Source organism: Pagrus pagrus (assembly GCF_965226575.1).
Source record: "Pagrus pagrus genome assembly, chromosome: 17".
NCBI lineage: Eukaryota > Metazoa > Chordata > Actinopteri > Spariformes > Sparidae > Pagrus > Pagrus pagrus.
In genome coordinates, this window is record NC_140201.1 from 9,752,577 (window position 1) to 9,780,370 (window position 27,794).

General features: G+C 42.5%; 1 protein-coding gene across 2 annotated transcripts; it reads left to right on the top strand.

The window, feature by feature from the left end:
* Window positions 1–21,768: 21,768 nt before the first annotated feature.
* On the top strand, window positions 21,769–26,603 carry eomesa (eomesodermin homolog a). Of its 2 annotated transcripts, none has more exons than XM_084379410.1 (7): window positions 21,769–21,895; window positions 22,407–23,280; window positions 23,727–23,881; window positions 24,623–24,744; window positions 24,950–25,108; window positions 25,251–25,312; window positions 25,421–26,603. In XM_084379410.1, exons 2-7 carry the CDS (start codon window positions 22,571–22,573, stop codon window positions 26,172–26,174), a joined length of 1,962 nt encoding a protein of 653 aa, XP_084235536.1. In that variant the 5' UTR covers window positions 21,769–21,895; window positions 22,407–22,570; the 3' UTR covers window positions 26,175–26,603. The 2 variants fall into 2 exon arrangements, with proteins under 2 accessions (XP_084235536.1, XP_084235537.1); XM_084379411.1 differs by having other exon boundaries at window positions 21,770–23,280; window positions 25,421–26,139; window positions 26,267–26,603.
* The last annotated feature ends 1,191 nt before the right edge of the window (window positions 26,604–27,794 follow it).

Sequence of the window (27,794 nt, forward strand, 5' to 3'; positions counted from 1 at the left end):
CGTGACCCTGCGAGCTCAAAGACAGTAAAGAGGAGGAGCGGCCACTCAGTCAGTCCAAAAATTCAGCGGAAGGGAAGAGGATGGGGCGGTTGAGGGATCTGGATTTGGGTGAAAGCAAGGGAGTGGGGGGGAAGGGGGTGAGATGCGGGACGTAGGAGTGTTGTGACCACACGCCCTCACCCGTAGAGCATGGCTTGGAGCCCAGACAAGTGTACGCTGGGCCTGCCCACCTCGCTATGGAGAGAGGGTCATTCTGTACAGGAGTCAGGAACAGCAGCGCGGGGATCAAAATGCTGCAGTGCCAACTCTCCACCCTGTGAAAAACAAACAAATTATCCTAGCTGGTAAATTACAATGACTAGCATTTGCATTAATGAGTCTCAAGGTAGAGAATGTAAAACGAGTGCAAAGTAGGTGAATTTTAGGGTGAAAAATATGAATTATGGCAAACTGTGGGAAAAAAGTGTGGGAAACATCAGATCACGTTACGGATCTTGAAATTATTTTAAACCATAACATTACGTGAAATATGAATATAAAAAGGAACAAAATAAGTGTGATATTAAAAAAAGATTTTTCAGCACCTACTTAATGCTTTCCTATTTTTTTTTAAAGGAAAAAACACCTTGTCCTCATCTCTATTCCTACCAACAACTGTGAGATTTCACCAAAGAGCACGGTGCACTAAAGCCTCTACAACCACGGTTTCTTTTGATGCCTCGCTAAATAAAACTCTGGCTCCTCTTTTATCCGTTTCTGCCAGTTGTATTAGCAGTTTGTGCGGCCGCTGGCCTCTCTTTCTGCCGCCCTCTCCCACCACTGAATGCGGTGACACACGGCTTGGCCGAGCGATGGGGCAGAGAGACCCCCTAATTAATGGAGGCAATCTTGCAGCTTTCAACCCGCTTTACATTTCTTTTAATGAAAGGATTAGCGCGGTGCATTAAGATGTATTTAACCTCCAGCGCTAGCTCTGTTTCAATAAGTATTAAACAGGCCATTAAATGGAGAGTGGGAGGGAGGGGGCTCAATTAAAGCACACAAAGGCCAGAGTGCTGAATGTGGAGTGAGGGGTGGATCCAGGGAGCCGGGACAGGGTACGCTGTTCGCATTTAGCATCTGCCCAAACAGCTCATGGTGAGCTGGAGGAGAAAGGGAACTGACTTGACGCAGCCCGCAGATGTAGAGATACACAGCCTGGGCGATTAATGATATAGAGGTTCAGAGAAATATACATTAACAAAAGAAAACATAACCTATAAGCAAATAATTGTCACTTTTACTTTTGCCCGCTGCGCTCAGCTTGCATTGTAAGGTGACATTGTTTTTAAAAGATGTATGTAGTCAACCCACATTGGAGAAAGGAGCCAGAAATCTCAGAAATCTATTTTCTAAGTTGTTGATTTTACAAAACAATCAACCGCCACCGAGGAAGCCGTGCCAGAGCCCCTGCTGAACAATGATGGTATTGTTCACTTGGAAAAGAAAACTGGCGTGGGCTGCTGCATTTATCAATTTTCCCTTTCTCTTTTCGCCCACTACTTGTTTGTCGTGGCATGGCGAAGGCCCATTTTGGGCCCAGCAGGTTGTCCTGTGCGCATGGCATCACCTAAAATTAGTTCAAGTCAGCGGTGGCCTTTTTGCAGCTTTGCCACTGCGGATGTTTGCAGATCCAAAAAAGCAGCTTTGTCTCACTCGCTTTTCGTGTTTGCGACGAGCCTTGTTTTCTCTGCCTTTTTCTTTTTTTCTTCGTGGAAAAACATTAATTGAAACGAGGGCAAATTCCAAAAACAAATACAGGATTTAATCACTGCGGCAACTTATACAATTTATATACATTTTTACAAATAACTCAAACATCACAAGTCAATCAGCGTATTCAATATATACGTCAAAGGAAATACAAATTAGAAAATGGTGTCTACAGAACTGAATTGTTAAACTCCTCAACATAACAGACATGACAGCCTTGCCATGCACTTAAGTGTTAATTAGTTTGAGATTCTCTGCTCCCTCCCCATCTATCTTTCTATCATGAGTGTATTGAGAATGACGTGGCTCACTAGTTAAATACATTCCTTATCGCATGTCATTTGCCCCCTCCTGCTGCAGGATGCGGCAGAACAGCTTTTTCTCGGGTTGTCTTCATATGAGATGATTAGCCTGAAACTACATTTCAAAAGTGTTTGTCAGGGCGCGTAGCATGCTACAGTGAGTCCGGGTAACAGATGGGTTTGCCCGTGGAAGAACAGGGTGAACATGGTGTGTCTTAAATGAGCACTATGAAACCTTCAGTCCATATTACCGTACCCTTTGAAACCACGAGCATAGCCTGCAGGCACTGTCTGCTGCGAGAGAAAATGAGACTGACAACTAGCAGTGAGAGTGTATTACAAGGGTTATGGCTGAGCAAACATTGATCAGATAACTCCAAGTCAGTTTAAATGTCTTGTTTGATAGCTGCTTGTATGCTGGTGGGTCACACAGATGAAGTGTGTGTATGACAATGAATGCTTTAAAAGTTTAAGAATTATCTAAACAGTTCAATAAGTGTACACGCTAAAAAATCTTAAAGAATTATACAATACCTTACAGTCATTTGCACTTATCGACAGAAAAGGTACTCCGTTGAACTATCTCCATTTAAAAATTGAATCATTATCTTAATTCCTCTTTCAAAAATCCTTTCGCAAACCACCTTGCAGCTTCCTCTACGCAGATGAAACTAAATGACTGGATGATTGACTGTCACATCCTGACATCGGCCTGCTTGCGGAAACAATAGTGTTGATGAGACCTGCATTAACATAAACTGCAGCCTTAGACAATGATGGATTTGTTGTGCGTACAATGACTGAACCGAGTGACATGATGATACTTGTTAGGCAGTAGAAACCGTTCGGATAAAAATGCTTGAAAAATGAAAAATATTTGAACCAACCTGATACAAACTAAAACTCTTTTATAACGCTGTTGCGCGTGATTATTTCTGTGACCAGAGGTATTATTTACCTGAATTTGAAGCTCTTATACTTCCCAGGTTATGAACTTAAAATAGCGGCAGCCTGGGGTGAGACTGTTGCCATGGAGAGGAGGCGTTATATTGTGATGAAAGTATCTGTTGTAATATTACAAGATCCATTAATTGGTATTACAGGGCTATTTCCTTTTTAAAAAAAACAAAACAAAAAAAACACGTTGTTGTTCTGGTATTGCAGCATCAAAGACATCTATGAACTGTGCTGCAGAGATGCTTACTCAAGTGGGCATGATAACCAGCTGGCCCGTACCTGTCTCCTCATACCACTTTGTACCGCAAGAGGGGATAGTCCATTAGCACCTGTAGTGTCAGCTAGGCGATGTTAAAGTGAGGAGTTAATAAGTAAACAAATTGAACTCGCATCCAACCGTGTTTTCGCCTGCTGCTGATGCCCAACTCTCTCTCAGGCCTCTACTGTTTCATGCCTCTGCAGTCCCCTCTCGTCCCTGGAGTCATAGCCCTGGTCACAGCCTATGTAAATCACCTCCATCCCCTGTCTTCAAACTGATCTAAGTCCGTCTCAGAGGCTGTGTTCAGTCCTTGTCCGTTGACTGAGCCTAGCTGATTGACTTAGCTCACAGCTGACTGCACTACTTGCTAACACCAGCTAGCAGGGACCAGGCCCCCAGGACAAGTGCCAGGCATGCAGCCAGTTTTCATAGTGGCCAAACTGTGTAATGACATCATCACGTGATGCACTGGGGCACTAAAACGGAAGTTAGCCGGCTCGGCTAGCAGAAGTCTCTAGTGCGCACGCTCTATGGGCCCCACAATGCCCCACAATCATTTGTGGCTTCATGCGCCACAGAGCAGCTTTGATAGAAATGAATGGCACTGAATCACACTTTGTCTCCAGGTATTATTATACTGTCCTTGGTTGTGACAGCTAAAGATTATGACAGCAAAAAGTAGCTTTGTCCAGCAAAGTGAGCAGCAAGCAGTAAAGCTGCTGTTTATAGTTTTGGAGCTATCTTTCACTTCTAGTAGTTGAACACCCAGATTTACATCGAATTCTGCTCTGATCCAGAGCCCAGAGATTACTTTTAAACCTCTTAATTTCACTCCCATTTGTAAACCTGACAGCAGCAGCAGCAATCCACGGAGATGACCTCCTTTGTCGGGTGTGTGTGCATCCTGCTGACTGAAGCTGGAGTGGGATCGACTTTACTTTATGAACGTAACTTTACAGAAAGTAGAGGGGGAAAAGAAGAGAGGGAAGCAGAATCTCTGGTGAGTGCTGAAGTCAGTGAGAGTTGACCTGAATTTAAATACACACCCCTGGTCTAGTGTGTAAGGTGTAGTCATTTTTAGACATTTTAATGCAGAACTCTTAGATTATGTCTTTAAACACAGGGGTCACGTAGTTCTGGTGAGAAGTGAGAGTTAGTGTGTTTGAGTGGTTGAGTGAAGATCTGTTACTTCTTCTTTCAATAGGAATATATTTATATATATTCATTAGCTTAAAACGATGCATGGCTACGACAGTCAGGGGAGTTTTTCATTCCTGTCTATAACTTTTTTTTTTTTTTTTGCATGTCTCCACTTTTCAGAAACCATAACAGTTTCAGAAGTTTGGTTAGGGGGGGGGTTTAGGAAGCACTTGAGAAGGAGTATATTCAGGCTTTAATGGAGTTGGCTGGGGAAGTGCCAATACTGGCAAATACCACTCCTGCTGTGTTCTTTGCACCCCGGTCGCAGCTCTCAGAGGTATTCCCAGCCTGTTGATCCTGTGAGGGAGCGAGAGAGGATCAAATGAGAGGAGAGGGAGGAGAGAGAGAACATATGAGAGGGGAGAACGAGTGGGTAAGAGAGAGAGAGGAGTTAGGGAAGTGTAAAACAAAGAGATGAGTGATGAGGTGAGACACGCCTTGTGTAATGTTGCCTGCCGTAGAATCACAGCTTCAGTCCTGAGGTCTGATTTTTTAGCTCTTTCGCTCCTTCCTTGAGAACTGTCATTAAGTCATATGATCGTGTAAAGTGTAAAAAAAACCAAGTGACTCACTCAGCAGAGTGCCAACTGTGTGTGTGTGTGTGTGTCTGCATGTCTGTGTGTTTGTGTATGTGTTTCTGATGTAGACTATTTTCGGGGTAAATTCAAGACTAAGGGCCCAGACACACCAAACCGAAATCGAACAACTGACGACTATAAAAAAAGCTGTCTATAATAAAAAAAAGCTACACTTGAACACACCACCAAGACTGCAGCCGACAGCCAACTAGCTAGTACATTCTGCGCCTCTGTAGGAGGGAATAACTCTCCATACCTCTTGGTGCTGGTAGCCTGTATAAGTCATTCAGAAAGGAAAACCCGAAAACTCAGGACTGTCGAAATACAAGGCGATGTTATAATAAAGCAGTGTTTGCATTCTCACCACTCTCGCGTATATAGCCACGTATATAGCGTATAGAAAATTGTTTAAAACATTGAAAATGGCACTGGTGAAGAGAAAAATTAGGAATAATGGGTGAAATCATGGCTACTACAGCCACAGGCTCACAAGGCTTTCCCTTTCTTTTTCCGTTCCTCTTCTCATGCACTAATTTGCTTTGCTGAACAGCCAATCAGAGTGATTTTTCTCAGATTTAACGTGCTCAATCGACCAAAAAGCAACTGATGAGGGCCGACAAGGGTCGACTAGTGCTCACGGTGTAGGACGCACCGCAACAACTAGGGCCACAGACGCTGACCAACCGCCCTCATGTCATTGGCCAACAGCTGATCTTTGTTCTGGTGTGTCAGCGCCTTAAAGACCAGCGAACTGGACAGCTTGTCCAACTGGTGACAAACACTGAACTCAATTGGGGAAAATCTGATTTGTGTCTCAGTGGTCAAAGTTAGGGTTAGATTAAGGTTAGGTTAAGTGGTAGGGTTAAGCATGTAGTGGTTAGTGTGAGGGTAAGTCAAAGTAAAGTCTCCAAAGATTTCATGAATCAACAGTGTTGGTAGGAGCACTATTCTAGTCACACATGCATAATTATACCGCAGAAATATATTTTGAAGGTGTTTTGATGTTTGTATATTCCTTCAGTTTACAAGTTATTTTATTTACACTTTCCAACACGAAAGGAAACTGAGTTGTTTGTCGTGTAGGAGGACACGATCCCTGTCCGGCTTCCCACCAGCGAACCCTGCCAAATGTGTTGTTTGGCATTCCTATAGTGGAGATTGAACCCCGAGCCTTTGCATTGGTAGGTGAGAAATTTTGCCGCCCTTGCCCCCTATTTAAAGCGCATCTACATTAATATTTACATCCATATGGCATATCCATGTTATAAGATAACAGAAACGCTAGATATTAACCAATTACATTTAAGCATGTGTGAAAGAGGCCAGAGCCGACTAGTGACTTTAGTTATTGACCACACAGTTTGAGCAGCGAGGGGTAAGTACAAGTCTAATGGGCTGTTCCTGCAAATATTTTTCATGGAGGAAACAGGAAATATAACAAGTAATATCAGATGTATCTGGTAGATTTTTATCTATTAATGTGTCCAAATTAAACTTGGATGAATCAAATAGTGTAAAAGAGAACAAGAGGAATATTTGTCCTCCTCTATAAAGTTCTTTAAACTCTTGTCAAAGCTGCCTGGCTTCTCATTGTGTCACTGTGCTGAACTGTTACAAAGTTGAAATGGCCCAAGCCAAGACTGGAGGCCTCAGCTGTGGCCGAGTGGAGCCAACGCATGGTGAAGGCCTTTACTGGGGTGACGAGAGCAGGGAGCAGGGAGCCAGTGCATGTTAGCTAGCTAGAGCGTTTGGTAAAAGTGCAGACAGCTTGGGAGGTGCTAATGAATGCCGGGCATTGCTAACCGTACTGTACCCAGGCTCCGGGCGCAGCCTGGCAGCCTCCTGTCCCTCCTGCCCGTGCGAAATGTGAAAGATCAACCGGTTGGAGGGAGCAGACGGGAGCAAACACACACTCGAGTGCTCACACACACACACACGCACACAATTGTGCGCGTGTAGATAAGTACACACATCACTATGCGTACACATGTATGGACGTACACGGACTCACAAAGACACAATCCGCGCACGCACAGACTCACAGAAGCACCGCCACACAGACAAGCACACCCACACTCCGGCACAGACACACTCAGGCCTGGCTCACTATGGTATCACATCATGAGGGCTCCAGCCAGGCCAAGCCATGAGGCCTCAGCTGAGATGATTCAAGGCTCCCCGCTGGGTCGTCACTCAATCAGCCAGGTGGAGCTGCACACCAGAATGACAGCAGAACTCCAACACTCCACGCTACAGCCTCTAAATGTGGAAATGAATTTGTGCTAATCAAAGGAAGTGCTTGTGCGGAGAAGAATGCAGATTTTAAAGTTACAATTACACGACAAATGTTGATAAACAAATTGTGTTTCATGAAAGAGAATGTTGGAGGAAGCTGGTCTTCCACAAGTTACTTTATTTTGCCTATTTGCGCTAAATACTAACAGAAATGTGCAGATAAAACTTACTTGTTCGTTACTACTAAAGCACGCTCTATGTAAAGTCACCCAATGGAAGACTTTCAAGTCAATAATAGAAATAAATCAAAACAATTACCAGCATAAAAGTTATAAAAGTGGACGCTCTTGAATCTCCGCATTTCAGCAACTCTTTATTCTGTACGATTTAAAAAACATACCTCAATGCTTTTATATGTTGACAGATCATATGACGAACAAAGCTTGCTGTGCATAGTTTGTATTCAGGTTTTGATGAAAGAAAATGGATGCGACAGAATACTTTCAGAAAGCACCCAATAACTGCAAACGCATCGCAAAGCAGCATGTTTCCTCTGGAAGTGTCTAAAGGCAGCTCAGATGGGTGAGAAGGAGAGGTTTCTCTATTGATGCTTTAATAATAAAACTATTTTACTTAAAAGGCCCAAACACATTTCCTTACTCTCACAACCTGAATACATTTTGATGTCCCATTCAAAAACATGATAATATTAGAAAAAATGAAGGCAAATTTATATTAATTTGTGAAATAAAGTCTGCACAGACCTGAATGCAGGATAAGAATTAAGAATAAAACATCACTCTGAGTGTGATCACTCTCATTTGTGGGGTCTTACGGCAGACTATGCATATTCTGTTGTGTTTAGTGTAACTATCCAACGAGAATATAGTCGCGTGCAACATTTTTGGAAAAAAAGGTGTCACACAAGTGTCGTACTGAACAAGTCAGCCAACTTTGATCCCGGAGATGTTGAAAATAAAAGCCTGAAGGGCTTCGTGTTAACTCGTGGGAGCTGCTTACCACCTGCGGTGACCCAGCTCTGAAGGATCACTGTGAAAGCTGTGAACTCTCATCAAGAATACATCCTGCTAATGGAGAGATCAGCATCTCAGATATGAAAGTACATGCTTTTTTTTTTTTTTTCCTGGTCTGACAACCTGGCAGGAAGGCTCTGCTCTATTCTACACATTGTCTCTGTGAATTATACCCAGCTGTATAAGATGAATCATATTTACCATTTTACTCCATGAATATTCATAATTGAATGTTTTGCATATAGCTTATGTGAAGAGAAATGGATGGCTGCGGGTATGAGAATGACAGTTATAAGCCATGTCCTACCATCTGTAGTGTCCTTTTGGAGGCAGGGATGATTTTTAAAAACTTTATTAAACGAAAAACATGCATATTTAAGGTGCAAAGGCAATTAATTATGTATATTAACCCTTCACAGCAGGTCGTTGCATTCATTATGTCGCAAATATAGCTGTCTTATCAAGATTTTATATGTTAACTCCCACCTGACGGTTAAGATGTAATGCCTGATTTTCTTCCTCAACTTTCTTCTCCGCAGTAACGGGTGTTCTTGAGTAAGTTGAGTCTCATTAAATGCTCTTTGCGAGTTGTCTGGAGATGTATCTATTCATTAGCTTCAAAAGGGTGTCATGTGTATGAATTATGCTAACAGGATCTAATTAGCAGATGCAAATGAGGTTAGTCAAAATTGTACTGAAAAGACAGAAGAAAAGCTCCATGGGATAGTTGGAGCTCGACAGCTCACCAACCGCCCCCACGCTGGGCACCAAATGTGATGGTTCGCCCCTGCTGCTGCTCTATACGGGAGGCAGGACCGAACCATAAACACAGACGTGGGGAGGACAGCTGTTAAGATGTGCTCTTATCGAAAATCAGCAGTGTGTTTTGTTTCAAAATGCACAACTCCAGCTCAAATTACTGATTCATATTTTTGATATCACGCCATTAATCTGGATTAAGGTCCACTCGCACTGCTCTGCCTGGAGCCAAAAGTTAGCCCCCAACTCCTCACGCCTCCCCTCCTCCTGAACACACACAGCAACGCAGACATGCATCCCCCTCCCTGTCCCACAAGAAACAAGTTACACAACCAGCTGATGGAACTCCAGAATCCGGCGTGAAGAGGACTCACTAATAGCAGCCGCCTACAAGCTCCTGCCACTCTGACATCAGTGGCCCCAGACTGTGGAGAAGCTGGCAGGACTCGGGGAGCACGCCTTCTGGCCTCGGCAGGGAGGAAGGCCAGCAGACTGCAGCGTAACACACACATATATAGAGTACACGCACACACTTCGTCGTGCGCTTGGAGTCACGGCTAAGCTGGCTCACGTGCACGCAGGGTTGGAGAGGGGAGGCTGCAACTGGTGACCCTGTTTATGTCAGGAATCAGAAAGTCACAAAGAGCAGAGAGCAGAACACTGTTTATTGGCAAGAGTCGGTTGATGCCTGCCTAGCCTTGTGTTGAACCCCGAGTCGTGTCGGCCCTGCCAAGACTGGCAGAATGTCACGAGTGAGCAACTCAAACTGGGATGGGGTTCAGCTCAGGTTTTCTAAACTACAATATGATTTCAACTGTGCATCTGACCCCATTTGCATACCCCGTTTTAGCTGAAAAACAGCACTGAAAGTCACAGGACTGTCAAAAAAAAAGGAAACCTTCAACAGCGTCGACCTTGAAATGCAACGACCCCAGTTCATGTGGTCAGAGACCTTTGTTCAATCTCTCTCGTCACTAATTTACTGTCATCTCTTTACTGTCTGCTTGATAATAAAGATATGAAATAATTAAAGAAAACAAATGACATTCAAACCGACAGATATTGTAGATGTTGTTTAAGGAAGCTTTCATATTGGAAAATATTGGTCAGTTTGATATACTTCATATTCTACTTGACATTTAACATAATTATATAATAATGACTTTATTAATAAATAAAATGTATTAAAAGTTGCTGTTATGAGTTCAGGTCAGTGATTTAATACTGTCCGTACAATATTTAGGTATTTGTACATTGGTGGCAAATATCTTTTACTCCCCTACATTTATATAATAGCTTGTTTTAATTATCATTATTAACATTTTCTAGTGACCTTTCTTTTTTATTTCTCTTCTTTTCCACAAGGTGTGCAGATGTACATCAGCAAGTAACCTCTGTCCATGAAATAACATACTGTTGGGCATTGAGAGACAGGTAATTAAATTAAACAGATAATGATATAAGTACAATAAAAATGTGCCCCCTTTTCCTTGATTAATTCATAGCTAAACATTTTGGTCATTATGCAGCCGTACAATTCCACTATACAGGATATTTCCTAACGGCGCATTGCAAATTAAATAATTTCATTAAAATTAAAATTGTATATAATGATTATACTGCTGCATTGATTGCCTCCTTCCAAGCTATAAGCATAACCTGGCCTGTCCTGTTCATCCTAATCCATTTTATTGTATTATTGTAAGTTAAGCTCCCAAGCAATATGTAAAGTTATTAGAATTACCCTACGCTGCAACATTAAAGTTTAGTACAAATAAATGCATTATTATAATCCAGTGATATTTTATACAGAATTCTGAAATGGACCATTCTGCATGATGAATACTTTACTTTTCGTACTTTAAGTAAGAGTTTGGTAACACTTAACAATAACTATCATTAATAAATGGTAAATATATGGTTTATTAAACTTGAGTTAATAGATGACTCATTGTTAACAGTGAAATGATTAATAAACCATTTATGAAGCAATGGTGAAGGTTTTAAAACAACACTTAATAATGGCCAGCCAAGTAATGTTTATACATGAAGTACACAGTATTTATTAACCATTTACAAAGTATTATAAAGATCAGTTGCGACTTTACAGTAAAGAATTGCTTAAAAAAATACATTATAAAGCATTTCCTTGTTTGTTAACCGTGAAATGACTCATAGTTAGTGCTAAATGTACGTATTAATGATAGTCATTATAAAGTGTGACCAAGTGATTAAATGCAGAAGTGTTTTTTACTTGTAACAGAGTTTTCAAACTGTATTATTGCTATTCTCAAGTGAAAGATCAGACATCTCCCACCAGTGGTTAAGGTAATAAGAATGTGGTGTCCTGTACTTCCATAGCCTCTCTCACAGGTAGTCAGAGTGCAGATTTAGCATCAGAAAAATGCACCTGAAGCTTTCAGCAGGATGGACGCTTATATGAAGCCGAGTGTCTTGCAATTAATGTCACATTATGGCAACTACCTGAACACCAGCCAACACAAAGCTCACACCACTTTCACTGACAGATGACATTATGGTATACTGAGAGCCCCATGAAGTTTTATTTTCCAGCAGAACATTGCACGACATAAAAGTTCAGTTACACCAAAATGTAACTTTGCCTCAAAGACAAGAAGCAGTTGGTTTTAGAGTCTGTTGTGGCCCAGGGAAATAATTCCCAGGGGGCGCCTCCAACCGGCACACAGTACTGCGCCTTTAAGGGGCCAATATCAGTGGCCATCAGGGGCCCTTTTACCAATTTCTTCTGGGTGGGGCCCCAAGTATTTATCTGGTTCGCCTCTTCTGATAGTGTGATTCTGGCAAAAAGAAGCATTGCAACACAGTAACGCACAGTAAACGGTAAAGCACAGGTGTACCTTCTAAATTTAATGATGGCTAAATTCCATTTAGCTTCTTTGGAAATAGTGTCCTGTTATTGTGTATTCTGGCATACTGTCACACTGTCAGCGCTGATAAACACTTATCAGTAACACACCAGCTCTTTTTCTGCTATGAGAGGTCAAATTGAAAGAGGCAATGATGAAATGTTAGATTATCATGTTAAAGAAAGCATCACAGCCTTTTCTGTCTTACAAATGAAATAATGTGCACAAACCTTTGCTATCAAGATCACATCAGTTGGTCGGGTTCTGACAGAATATAAATATAGTTTTTCATACAAAACAAGAGATAAAGACTCCATATCACTCAAGTTTTGTTTACCCCCTCTGCTTTCCAGAAGTTGTCAGCACCAGCACTTGACTCCAGGTAGTTGCACGGCAGAGAGAGCGGTGCAATATTTTCACTTTTTATTTTTGACACGTGTCTGAAAGTAATCTCTGTGAATAGTCAACTGTCACTGCAATCTCAACTTAGAAGCACAACTCCCTCTGAGTGATTTTGAATTCAATTTGGTGAAATCTAGTCAAAAGAGAGAAAGTGAAATAGAAAATAGCTTTACGGTGGTGTCAGACCACCCACTCACATCCTCTGCAGCTCGGGGTGACTCACTGTCAGCCAAAGCTAACCACACAGGTAAAATAAACACACCCAACACCTACATAGATCGCTTCAGCAGCAAAGTGAAAATTTTCATGGGTTTCACACTGATCCCCGCCCCCCCTTTTCTCTATGTTGCAAAAAGATTTCTTTTTACATTAAGATTGTTGCATTTATGCTTATCGATGTATAAAGACAACATTTTAGGCCTCACTGCATGTGAAGGCAACTGTAATTTTCCCTCCATGGCAAGCTCTTTAATGTGTGTGACATCTGCCGATTAACAACTCTATAGGCAGTTAGCAAAACCAAAAAGCCCAACAGTAAACATGATTAATTGCAATTGCACAAGACGTGAAAACAAAGCTAAAGCAGTTTTCTTCTTTGTTCATTTTGACTGCAGCAGATCCCCTGTCTTCACACCCTCCCACATTGGTTTAACGTGTTGCATTGTCCCCCACACAGCTATTCACGTACACACACACACAGGCACACAGCAGAAACACATAGAGACCCACGCACACACACACACACACGCACACACACACACACACACACACGCACACACACACACACACACACACACACACACTCACAAAGCTATACGTAGACCACATCAGCCTGGGGCTCCCCTTTCCGCTGCCTCTGCACTGAAAGTGTGATCGCTCGTTGGGCTGGTGAGGAGGTGGGGGACGTTCTTTCCCGAGGTGGAAGGTATTAGGCTGGTGTGTCCTCCCCTGCCAAATCATATTTTGAGCTGAAAGTTGGCCATCGTTGGGGATCCCCTCGAAGCATCCATCAGAACTGTGAAGGACAGTTACTGTTTTTTTACCACGCAAACATGTTTTGCCCTCCACCGTCATGGGTTTATTACTAGTTTATTACTTTGGTTACATCATCCTCCCATCCCTATAAAAATAAAAACTAAACAAAAATGTCAAAGTATTTCTGCCTTCATTCTGTTAAATGAATAGTTTGACATTTTAGAAAAATACGTTTAGTCTCTTTCTTGAGTTAGATGAGAAGATCGATACCACTTTTATGTTTGTTGGAGCAAGCAGCCAATTAGCTTAGCTTAGCATTGCACAAGAGGAAGCTGGGGGAAACAGCTAGTCTGGCTCGTTCAAAGGTAACAAAATCTATCAGCACCTCTAAAAGTCACCAGTTAACATGTTATATCTTGTACGTGTGAAGCGCACAAAACCTACATTTTAAAAATAAGAATTCACTATTTAATGGGGGGTTAAGATGCAGGACTGTTTCTTGGCAGACAGCAGTGACTTCCTGGAGTTTACACAACTGCAGAAGAAAAAGTCTTTCAAATAACCAAATTTTACACTAGTTTGTGTGGTATTTAAACAAAGAAGTACTGTAGCATATTTCGTTACTTTATAAAGAGCCAGCTAGCTCTTTTGCCCTGTTTCCAGTCTTTACGCTAAGCTAAGTTAAGCTAACTGGCCGCTGGTTCCAGCTACATACTTACTAGTACAGACATAAGAGTGGTAGTAATCTTCTCATCTGACTTTCTGTAAGAAAATAAATACTTGTATTTCTCCAAAATGTCAAACTATTCCTTAAATATGGAGCTCCATAGGCTACTCGTTTGTCACGTACTTCTGTGAGACATGTGACTTGACATTGACATTGTTTAATGACCATAAATCATCATGAGCATCTGTTTTCTGTTGCCTGAAAATCAAGGCATGCCCCCTCTCTCTGAGTGACTCATGAGCTGAATCATCAAATGTTTGCAAACCAAGTAAATAACACCTTGCTTTGCAACTTTTCAAGTTGATTGCAGATCATTTAACTCCTTCAGACACTGGAACATTATTCATTTCAAACTGTGTGCCTGTGCACACTCAAAAGAATAAACAGCTAAAACTCTGAATTTTCTAGTGGCCTCAATAGCTCCACATGCACCAGATTTTTTTAAACGAAGTCTGGACCATTAACACTGGGTACGAGTCCAGCCTGTCTCGGCTGGTCTGTTCTATCAAGGTCTACAACCATCAGATGAACCTCGAAACAAGCGCTCCCCCGTCAGACAGAATGTTTGGTCCATGTGTCTAGACCTCCACCATATCTGACCCGCCAGCACAGAAGGACACACAAACACTCGACAGACGATCATGAGGAACAAATACAGGCAGGCTCCTTCCCTCCACCATGTGACTTGGATATGCATGCTCACTGCTGTTCGTAATTTCTTATCATTGACACCCACCCCTCCACATCCACATATACACTTGTCAAATATGACACCTCTACCCACAAGGAAGAGACCAGGTTCTCAGCCCTCTTGTAGGACGCCCCACCTAGTTTATTTGCAAGCCACAAATGAGTGGGCCTTCTCTTGAACGTAAATGACGTCTGCTGTGGTCTCATTCCTCAGACAGGAAGGCCTTTTGCTCAGTCCTCTCCCCTGCTCACCAGTCAGAGAAGGAGACCAAACCATGGACCACTTCCATGATATGTGGGAGTCCCTGCTGTTTCAGTGGCTGCCAGGCAGGCAGCCTCTTCCCTCTCTCTTCGGAGCGTTTGGCTCCATAACCACGGGAGCCCATCTGATGTGGTCCCCCCATCTGACTAGCAGCTCTCTTCCCCAGGCCCAGACGGCTGGAGGGACAGAGCAGACGAGAGGGGCCGCAGATTGTTGTAGACCATTTACATGTAAATACAGAGACCAGGCCTGGGTCTGGGTTCAATATTGAAGGTGTCCGCTGCACTGAGGTCCCTCTGTGTGTGCATATATGAGCGTGTGTGCATACACCGCCGGCAAGTGTATATGATTGTGTGTGAGCATGCGCGTGCACGTCTGTGTGTTTTCATGTATGTGCATGGCATGATCCAGTACATCTAAATTATACAGCTGCCAAATTGCTGCAAATGTTTTAATACAAAAGCATTCTGTGGTCTCTAATTATATCTAATGGCTGCTGGATGCGTTTCTCCAGAGCAGAAATATGAGCCTTTTCAGCCAATAATTTGGCAATTTATCAACTAGTTTAATATCTAATTGAACAGAGAAATGAAAAGACATAATAATATTGACTTAAATGTGTCCAGTATTGATATAAATGAGGCCTTAAAACGGGCCATGGTGATGTTTTTTTGTTGCACAGAGAGGGGCATCTGAGGGCCTCCCAGCACTGTGAATGTAGTCCCTACTCCCCAGAGGAGACCGAAGATGCCGAGGCAACATCCCCGCTTCACCGGGGGGTCAACCTTAAACCATTAATCATGTCTACATAACCTCCCTCCCACTAGCATATGCCTCTGGCTGGTAGACAGTAAGTCAGTTAGGGCTTTCCTCTGTGTCGCTCTAGAAGCTTTCATACCGGGAGAGAGAAGTGTTAAAACATTCTCACTTCTGACTCACTGATTTAACCACATTGAGGCAGGAGCAGCAGCAGAATACTCCTGTGGTGTAAATCTGTTAGTGTTCCCTGTCCAAAAAAAAAAAAAAAAAAAAAAAAGCAGGAGGAGAAAAAAAATAAAGGGTCCTCCTGAAATGCAGTTTTTGAGTCAGGGTTAGCGATGTGATAAAAGCCCAGCTTGTTTGGCAGTAATAGTGCTATGGGAAAGGACAGAGAAGCAGGGGTGAGCCGGGTTGGGTTGCTGTGTCTTGGTGGCCACGGCTGGTTGGTTGACGAGCTCAAGTATGGGACCGTCCCCCCCCCCCCTCCCCGGCTCACCCCAACTCTCCCTGGCCGAGAGAGTATGCCTGTTAGAGAGGACATGTTATCTTGGAGGCTTAATGCCGAGTCGATACAACTCCGCCACCCTCCCTTACACCTCACGTTCCAGGGAACACGTATATCCAGACTGCGCTGTCAAACTTTTAGCACCTGCTTTTTTTTGCTCTGGTCCCTGATGTCGATTCCTCCGGTGTTTCAGGAGGATGGGCTGGGGGAGAAGTGGGTCACCAAAGGTTGATGCTAAAATGGGGAGATGAGGGTGAGACTCAGGCCATTGGACTGCCATCTACGTTTGGCGCCACCGGCTTTGGGTTCTGCCCACGACGACGCAGTGAGTGAAAGTAGAAAGGCGGATGTGTCAAAATCAGTTCAGTGACCTAAAAATAAAAAAATCTGTAGTTGACACCCTGCTGCAGGTAATTACTTGTGAGAGATCTTAAAAAGAACCACAAATACGAAACATTTAAATGCACAATATGTTATTTCTTCCTCAATCAAAACAATGAAAACAAAAGATATAGTTTGATGTGTGGAATCATGGGAGTTGTTGTCTTCATTGTTAAACAACCACCATTTTTGATGAAAATCTAACTGACATGACTTCTTAATGGACAAGTTATTGTTCTAAGTTTAATTCAGTTCATCGTCTGATGTTTACCTGGAAGTAAAAGTGACAGGAGACCAAATTAAAAGCACTGTTTCTTTAATCAAATTGCATATTTCTCTGGGTTTGAACATTGTTGGAAACATTTGGGATAATGTAAATATATCGCATACACTGTCAGAAATAATGTGCCAAATTTGTACCTTTAGGGGTCCAACAGCTTGACACTGAGGTCGTACCATCAAAGGTTCAGTCATTGTACTCCTTAACAAGGGTACATTGTAGTGCCCTTTACAGTTTGTGACTTATGGGGGCAAATATGTACCCCTAGGGGACAATAATGGACCTAAATGCTCCAGAACCAAAATGTAGCCTTGGCAATGGTGCAAATTTAGCCTTGAGAAGGTATGGGCCCAGTGTTGAGCAGCACATTTGTTTTGTTTTATCATTTATTAACCCAATCCTTCATTACATTTTTGTTTATCAATGACATTTTTCTAACACTTTCAACATTGAAGTCATGTATCAATGCAGATACACCACCGAACAACCTTTTTCTAAAAACTTTCCTCACCCTTTTTCCTGTTTTTTCACATTAATTCTGCTATTTATTTATTTTTACCCGGGCCCTATTTTTACATATTATTGTTTGTAAATGAGTCATACTGACCACAGATTTAGAACTGGCCCAGCAGATCGCCTCAGCTAGCAGCTACACACAACACAGCTTCAAAGGTTGCAATGTAATCCTTTGGGGCAACTGCGAGTGCATGTTTTTGCCACTGACAGGCTGAGGTTGTTTTACGGAAAAGATTCCTGTGGAAATAACAAAATCCTTAGGTGTAGTAATTTTTAGACATTTAACAGAGATTATGTGCATTTATCCAACATCTCAACATCTGGAAAACATTGCTAGTCTTTACGCAAAATCTGCTATAAACATGACACTACCTTAAGATAATGTTTTTGTAAGAAAGGATAAAATGTCAGATACCTCAGACTCACCCTGCTGCCATACTGTGTACCTGCTGCTTTCCCCACAGGCCCTGGGTGACACTTCCTATAATGCAGTAATCCAAAAATCATGTTATCATGCCTTGGGGAATGAAATACAGTGAGTGCAGCTTCAATCCTATTTCCCTGAATGCAACCAGTACACCTTATTTTTCTTAAGATTTGTCTTAACACAGTGGATTATCATTGCCCCCTGAAAACCTGCGCATCACAGAAGCATTGGGCTCACATATCCCCAGATACATTTCCGCAATAATCCACCGTTCCTTCCTTCCACGGGCCAGACACACAGAACAGGCAACCAAACACATATATACGCTCATGCATGCATGCGGCAACGTGCTGACATTGAGACTTATCCGTCGATATGACGCAAAGTAGCATCTGATGGTTTTTATGCAATCCGGCGTATTTTAATGTATTTCGAGGAATTCAAACGTGCTGCATATATAGAGAGAATTCCCACAGGTCTCAGTCACTGACTGGTTGCAGATGGGGAAGATTCCCATTTCATGATAATTTGCTCTGCTGGAATGACATCTGAAATACATGACATCAAACATGAATACACTTTACATATTCTAATGTTGTTCGAGTTAAAACAAAACATACGAGGCTCTTGTTTTGCACAAATACATTCTGTCCAGTCTGGGGGGGGGGACCTTGTGCTGTTTAAATCATGAAGAAAATGGTGGAGACAAGGAAATAAGAACAAGAGAAAGTAATTGATGAAAGCAATATGTACCCAAATGGAAATTCATGAAAGCTGTCACCTTTGTATCTTTGAAGACAGCAGCATGTCTGTAACATAAGCTGTCCTCTTGTAAAGACTCCTGCTTTGATTAAACGTTAGCGATCCCCACACACTGGAAAATATACTGAGGGACATCTTTGATAAACTTGCGAAATAAATTCTTTCCAATAAAAATGTTCTTGAGGATGATGATTTGCGGAGGAGCGCAGCGCTGACATGCTGCACATTGCACTCGGTTCTGTTCCCAGCACCCCTCCCTCCAGGGGTCTCGGTGGCGAGGATCTCTAATGAGACTTGCGTTATTAATCCTTGCAATGGGGTACATGAATTCACTCCAGAGCAAAGGCTTCAGCAGCCACCTTGGCCCATAAAACCTGGAATGTATTCCTTTCATGTGCTCTGTTGATGATCTACTCTGACAACAATATGGTAAGACTTCCCTTCCCCTGTCGCGCGGGCCTTGGCCCGGGGCCAAACAGGGTCATCTCAGACACACTTGGACTTTTATAGGTGGTCAAGAAACATGCTGACAGGTCACAAGTGGGAGCTCCTTTATGAGTAGGACCTAAACATCCACCTCATTTGGAATTAGTTTATTTATAGGTGGCCTGTAAATCACGTTTATTTTGTTTTCTAGCGTTCGAATGGCGACTGAGTCTTTGGGGTCATTTTGGAAAACCAACCGCGGCCGTTAAAGCAACGGCATTGCGTTTGTTTCGCCGACATTTTCTCTCAATGGGCTTGTAATCATCTGTGAAACATCGCCGTAAAGTGCAATGATCAGTTGTGAAATCATTCACGCAAGGGAAGATTTCACTTGACTTACATCTCAATCGGGCTGTAAAGGATCACAGTTGGCTTGAAAAGACACATTTCTTTTTTCAAAAATACCTCCTTTAACATCATGTATCAGTAATTTGCTGATTGTGCAAGGGCCAAGCCATACAGGGAAAAGCCATACAGGCAAGGTAGCACTAATGAGGTGTTGACAGCTCAGGTGTGAAACGCTCGACTTTGGTTCTAATGCAAATGCTGCTTCCTTTGATCTATAGATTCACCCTTAAACTGCAGAAAGGGCCTGTAGCGGCTCAAGAGAGCAGCACCTCTGCTGTGTGTGAGGGGACATAAACAGACACACGCCGACAACAAGCATGTTCTGTTTAATCCTGGATCAAGTTCACAGGCCCATGATGACAATCGTGATGCATATTTTCAGCGTTTGTTAATGTTGCCCCTTTGCATCCGAGCATATTCACGCAAACCCTTTGGGATCCATAAGAAAATGGGATTTCACAACATTGGGCTACTTCCTCCTGATTTTAGTTTTTTCCTTTTTTTGTTGCAAAAATGGAATTGATGACTTCGAGCAGCCCCGTTTCAGCTGCTCCTGTGGCATCGTTTTACAAGTTTCCCAGAGGGATTCTGCATCTCTTACGAACAGCACAGAGAATCAGGATTTGCTGCAGATGAGCGAGATTCTCTGTTGAGAGACAGGTCAGAATAAATAATAGACCTGGTTGTGAGCCATTTCAGGAAGAAAAAAAAAAAAGAAGCTTGATGTGAATTGTCAGATGTTTGGTGTTTGCGTCTCTGTGCAGCAGTCTGGGAAGGGTCTTGATTGACAGATTGTGTGCTGTATGCATGTATCTCCGGTCCCCTGATGGCCCAGTAGCCCAGCCTCGCTGTCCCATTTATGACACAAGCCAATCTGCCTCCAGCCGAGACTCTCCCTCAGCTTTTCACAGATTTGTATCCCCATTTTCCCCAAATTCATCTCACCCCCTACTCCCCCCTCCAGCTTACTTCAAGACTCACACATGCACCAAAACCGCCCACACACACACACACACACACACACACACACAGATGCAAACACAGGCTGAGTTCACTGCAGTTGAAGATGATGTAAAGTGAGATCCAAGTGGAAAAAAGTGAGAGTGAGCGGTCTGCCCGCGGCTCTCTTACAGTGTTAACTTACTTTAATATAAGCAACGATGGGAAAGTTCCCCATTTATGCTGCTCGGTCGCTAGAGAGCGCTGTCCCGGTGTCGCCGCAGAGAAATCCCTTTATGATCAGGCCTGCATGGCTTCATATGAACGACGCTCATTGTGCGACAAGTTTGATTATTTCTGGTTTCGGGAGCTTCTCGAGCTCTCTCACTCGCTCTGAGAGAGAGTGTGTGTAGGCCACTGTGAGTGTGTGTGTGTGTGTGTGTGTGTGTGTGTGTGTGTGTGTATACAGATTCAGACAGGCATGGACTAAAGCATTTTATATTCTGCAAACATCTCTATTTTCATTGAGTTTTTTAACACGAGTGATTCCTTTAATTTGTATTTTTTATTTCCACCCTCTCTTCTCCGGTGTGCAGCCAGACTGGTGCATCCCTTCTCTCCGTTTGGATCGCTGTTGCCAGAACATGTACCGTCCATTTGAATCTCACTGTGACATGAGTTTAGCACCACTGAAACACGGCAGCTCACCTCTTTTTTCTTTTTTTAAATTTTTTATTTCAAATGCAAAAACAAAGACAGTAAAAGCACCCTTGTCGTCTTGCTCTGTGAAGCCTCGTCCCCATCAAGCAGCCTCAGTATAAAACTGCATTTAAATATTCCGCATCTAAGATGAACGGTTTCATATTTTCATTATAATATAAACTGATTTGTTAATTCCTCATTTTTTCTGAATGTCTAATAAGCTGCTTTTAAAACCTTAAAGTAATTCATAAAGCATGTTTTAACAGTTGTGTGTTCAGTTAGTGAACAATTAATAATAATTAGGTTTTATTTTTTTAAAACATAATAATAAACTCAGAAAATAGAGGGGAATACGTTTTTTATTTGTATATTTTACGTGTCTGCAGCGATAAACCCAAACAGAAATTGATTTGTGGCACAGCCTGAGAGAAAAAAGGGAAGAAATGCTCATCTGGAATAAAAGTTAACTTTTTTTTTTTGTTAAAATAAAATGAGAATCAAAAAAATAAAATCCTGACTTTTACAAATTCAGTTAAAGGCCTTCCTTTTCGGGCCGATGTTTTTTTTCTTCTTCTTCTTCTTTCCAGAGCCAAGACTGAAAACCTGGAAGAGGAAGAGGCGACGGAGGCCAATTATAGGAAACAAGGTGCACATGGGATTTTTTTTTTTTCCTCAACGTGTTGGGAGTGTTTGCAGAGGGGGGGAAGAAGAAGTTCTCGGTGTTTGCTGTGCTTCATCGAGGATAAACCCTCTTGTTGGAGTGCGTGGAGGTACTTTTTCTTTCCTTTTTTTTCCTGTTTATCCGGAGCTGAAAGTTTCGAGGAGATTGTGCGTGCGCGATGGGGGACGCGCGGGACCTGTGAGGTGCGACTGTTTTTGGGGCCATTTCGTGTTTAATTTTTAGGAAATAAGCTTTGTTTTTAGCAGGAAATACAGAAAATATTATTCTCTCATACCTTACACGAAACTGAAGATTATTTCCACGTGTAATTTACTGGGGAAAATGTAGTTTTTTGCGGTGCATGAGAGAGCTGAAGCCTGTAAACATAAACTTACCGACATTCGTGATACATTCCCTCTTCATATCATCTCTACCAGACGCTTTCTAATTGAATTAGAGTAGTGCGACCATTGGCTGTGGAGAGGGCTGCTGCCCCCGCATGCTTCTGCAAAAGCTCCTCCCCTATCGCTTACAATCACTTGGGTGTGTGGAGAAGTACATCTTATAAGAGCCGCTCAACATCTCATGTCCAGCCCATAATCTGATCTGAAAATCCGTAGGTGAGGAGCAGGTTGAACCTCCTTCCATCAGTCGTAAGGGAGGGAGGCGTGCAGAGACAGAAAACAAGCAGGGCGCCGGTGCTCGTGTCGCCTCCTCGGCTGAGATCCTGACACTATCCTGGACTCTCTTGAAAACTCTTCTTATTTATTGCAAGATCTAAACAATGCAGCTAGAGAACATCCTTCCCAGCGCCAGCATCAATTTACCCAAGACCTTTTTCAACCTTTCCTCGTCGGACAGTGCCAACAACAGCCCGAGGCCGTCATCGCAGCTTGAGTACCAAGAAGTCGACCGGACGGAATCAGAGACGAGCAGCGCTCCGAAGAAATATCTGAGCGGGGTGGGGAACGGGATGCTGGGTGAGGGAGAGGGGGACACTTTCACTAAAACCGGGCCCGATGGGAGGAAAGGCTCCCCGGTGCTCGGTGAGGACGATCTGACGAGCGGTCGGCGTTACAACATAGACGAACTTGGCTCTGACAGATACTTCATCTCGTCGTCCCAGGCGAGTTCCGACATGGCAAGTGCCTGTTCCCTCTTTCCCTACGCAGGACAGACCGGGTCGGTGTACACCGGGTCCAGCGGCTCCAGGTACCCGGCGTCACTTCATTACGGATCCGTCCTGCCTCCAACAGGCTTCTCCTCTTCGTCCGTGTGCACCGGCCGGAGCCAGTTTAGCAGCGGAGGGTACCAGTTCAGCCAGGGCCCGGGCTGTTTGTACCCCTCTTATCCCGGTACGGGGACGAGTATTGGCTCCATGTCTCTGCCGGGGTCTGCCGCCGGAGCCAGAGCGCAGGTCTATCTGTGCAACCGGCCTCTGTGGCTGAAATTCCACCGGCACCAGACCGAGATGATCATCACCAAACAGGGCAGGTAAGCAGATGCGCAGCCGAAGGCTCTAGAGGCCTGATTTAAACACGATAGTCATGTGAAGAAAATTGAAATTCGTTTTTATTTTTCAGTTCGGCCTGTTCGGTCTTTGTTTTTAAGATGCCGGTCATTTTTACCCCTTTTACGCATGAGCACAATTTTACGCACACGGTCCAAATCTTACCTGTGCGCATTTGATTAGTTTTGACGCTTTGAAATTGCAATTTTTCGTTTCTAGTAAATTATAAATGCACATTATCACAGCAAGCTTAACACAACACTGATGGAATGACATGTATTTTCTAATTTGATTGTTTGCTAACGCGTCCTGCAAAAATGCAACACGTGAAGACATCCAGTGCTCAAGTTTTCTTTCAGAGCTTTGCCTGTTTTCTGAGCGCAGCTGTTTAATTATTCCTGTTTTCGCTTTTTTTTTTTCTTTTTCCCAGACGGATGTTCCCATTCCTCAGTTTCAACATCACTGGACTCAACCTCACGGCCCATTACAACGTCTTTGTGGAAGTTGTTTTGGCTGACCCGAATCACTGGCGCTTTCAGGGAGGAAAGTGGGTCACATGTGGGAAAGCAGACAATAATATGCAAGGTGAGTTAAAGAATTATTCCCACTTGTTCAGCTCTGGTAAATTTGTATTTTTGTGTTTTTTAAATGCTTGGAGAAGACATCGAAAAATAAATGGACAGGACGCGTTTAGAAATGAAGCAACAATGTCGTGACAGCTTGAGGATGTGAGAACCAAACCTGGGAGATGAGAGGAAGATTGTTTTGGAAAATGAAAAAACAATGTTTTTACATCATGTTTTTTTGCAAATATTGGTTTGACAGGTTGCGAATTTGAGTGTTTAATGCAATAATTTAGGCTCTAATGTACAATTTAATTTGAAGTGTCAAATCATCTCGGTGACCAGCTAAAGTGTGAAACTGCTGGTTAAATATGCCTTTTAAATTGACTGCACTCTAAAAAGGTTTTGGATTAAATACATTCATGAAATGATTCTTCATTAGAGAATATAATGTGAATTAAAGAATAATTTTTTTGCTTCTTTTAAACAACGTAAGAATTTTAACTGAAATTTCATTTGCTCCTCTTTAATTCCTCGGTCCTCTCAAACAATATATGTTTTAATCAAAACAATCTAAAAAGGAATGAATGTTTTTGTCTTTTTCCTTCAAAAGACATTATTAAAATAAACTGCTCAGATATATTATCAGCCATTGAATATAATGCCAAAACACAGGATATGATTTTATTATATGCATGTTTGAAGGAAAGCTGTTTTTTTTTTCTATTTGTCATATGGCTTACCACATTATTTATATTTTTAGGTAACAAAATGTACGTTCATCCTGAATCTCCGAACACTGGTGCTCACTGGATGAGGCAAGAAATCTCTTTCGGCAAGCTGAAGCTGACCAACAATAAAGGGGCCAACAACAACAACACACAGGTTCGATATAGATTTCTGACACGCTTGAATTCCCTGTTTAACAGTTTTGTCAATATTGTTCCCTGGAAATAATTATTTAGATCTCTCAAGCATGACTGCCACCTTTTTAAATATATTTGAAAATATATTTTCAAACATAGCCACGCAGCCTCCTGTTTTGAACTCTGCAGCGTTGCACTCATCACACATTTCTCCTTTTCTGCAGATGATCGTCTTGCAGTCGCTTCATAAATACCAACCGCGACTTCACATCGTGGAGGTGACAGAAGACGGGGTGGAGGATATGAGCAACGAGGCCAGAACTCAAACCTTCACCTTCCCAGAGAACCAGTTTATAGCCGTCACTGCCTACCAGAACACAGATGTAAGCATTTAGAGATGGTTTTGATTTAATTTGAATTTATTTTAATGCAACAATTTTAATCTCTCTGGAATTATAAAAATGTTGTCCTTTGTTTGCCTTCAGATGCACTTTATTTACGCAGGATTTCCTTTTTCTGTTTCAGATCACACAGTTGAAGATAGACCACAACCCCTTTGCAAAAGGCTTCCGGGACAATTATGACTCGTACGTTTCTTGCACATCAAGCAGTGTGGTTGACCTGTTCTTGTTGTGGAACGCTAATTAAAGATTTTTTTTTTTCATGTAGCTAATTTTTTGTATGTGTGTTCTCAGGATGTACACAGCTCCAGAGAGTGACAGGTTGACTCCGTCCCCGACAGACTCCCCTCGCTCCACCCAAATCGTGCCCGGGGCCCGCTATGCCATGCAGCCTTTCTTCCAGGACCAGTTCGTCAACAACCTGCCTCAGAACCGCTTCTACACCAGCGAGCGGGCTGTTCCTCAAACCAACAGCCTCCTCTCTCCACAGAGCGAGGATGCCAGCGCCGCTGCCTCCGCCCAGCGCTGGTTTGTCCCCCCAGTCCAGCAGCCGGGCTCCAACAAGCTGGATCTGTCGTATGAAAATGACTATTCCACCAGCAGCCTGCTGTCCTACGGCATCAAGCCCCTGTCCCTGCAGACGTCCCACGCCCTCAGCTACTACCCAGACTCGGCCTTCGCCTCCATGGCTGCAGGATGGGGCACCAGAAGCTCTTATCAGCGCAAGATGACCACGGGCCTGCCCTGGTCCCCTCGTCCAAGCCCCCCAGCCTTCCCAGAGGACCAGCTGGGGGTTACTAAAGACAAGCTGCCCGAGGAAAGCGCACCCCCAGCCTCGACCTGGATCGAGACATCCCACTCACTGAAATCGGTGGACTCTACCGATTCTGGTGTGTACTCCGTGGTGTGCAAGAGACGCAGAATGTCTCCTGGGGGCTCAAGCACAGAGAACTCCCCAACCATCAAGTGTGAGGACTTGACCACGGAGGAGTACAACAAGGACAACCCAAAAGGCATGGGTTATTATGCATTCTACACAAGCCCCTAAGACTGTATTTATTGAAACTAAATATAATTCTTTTGTTAATTATTGAGTGCTCTCCATTCCTTGTTAATGTCTTTTTTCTCTTTTCTCTAAAGGTGCCAAAGCTTAGTGTTCCCCCCCAAGCAAGCTGCACAAGGTTATTTTCCCAGGCCAGCCCCTCTCACATACCTGAGCAGAAACATGCATAGTGATTGTTGTTTTTGAGAAAAAAAAAATAAAAGCATGTCCCTTTTTAATTCATTTATTTTTACAACTTTTTTTTTTTTTTAAACAAATGTGATATTTTTTTTCTCTCCCTGCGTATTTAAGTCATTTTCGTTGTACAGTATTCGTGCACTTTAGAATGTGATGTATCTTGTACAAATTGTCTTCATGGAGGTGTTATTAAATGGATAATAAAAACAGCTTTTCACAAAGCATTGTCCAAATGTCTTTCTCGGTATGTTTTGTTCATATATGATGGCCATGTGACAATGAGACGGGCCAAGATAATTTACTTTGAGCTGTAATTAATAAAAATGTAAACACGAATTTAAAACATACAATAACTGCAGCAGAAGCGGAAATAATTTTATCAAACATTTTTGTTATAAATGAATGGGGAGGGTGCATTATTTGTCATGCATGCATATGTGATGGCTTATTGTAGAGGCCCCCCATGTGGTTGCTGCCAACAAGTTGACAAAGTTGCAACAAATGGTATAAAACGTATGTCTACCCTTCATCGGAATAATACAACACATTGCAACAGGGTGGGAGGCAGTAAAATACAACCAGCGTTATTTTATGTATTATTAATCTGAGCAGTACTTCACAAAATTATGTATTTGTGGACTTTGAACATTTATCCAGAAAGCAATGTAAGACTATAAACAAGTGTGGAAATCACTCCCAACAACATGACTTTACAGTCCGATAAGCTCCTGTTTCTTTGAATCTGTTGTCCTTCTCCACCAATAAAATAAAATTGTCTGTTTTTAACAGATTTTTGTCATATGCAAACACCCACAATCAGGTATCACAAATACAAATAATCATAAGCATACTAAGTTAAACAGAAAACGATAAGGGCATGGACGTGTGAAAACCCATTTCATTTGCAAGGCCACTATCAGTCACAGACAGTATTTTTATCATGTGGCTGAAGTTTCAGTTGATGCAGGATAGAAGATGGGTGTACTTAATAGAGATGAACTGCATCAAAGACTTATATATGACGTATGTCTATGTTAATTGCAATTTATGAACTTCATTTAAGTTGATCGTATGAGGATACTGAGCTTGAGCTTGTTTATTTTACAAGTGGGTTAAATATGTAGTGTCCTCATACGTTTTGTTTTGCTCTCATGTCAAATTATCAGATTAAAAACATTTTCAATTCATTTTCATTTTCAAAAAAACTGAGCAATCCCTTTCAGGCTACCAATGAGTGTCACGAGGTAACAGAACGGCTAACAATTCAAGTGAGCAAAGTGCGATTTAAATATAAGATTTATATGTCGTACATGATTTGATTCAAAACACAGACCCAATTAGGCGAAAAGCACACAAAAGAACATAGTCCTACTATTCCTTCTGTTGTTGCCATGGTGTTTTCACACGTTTTATCATTTACCTAAGTAA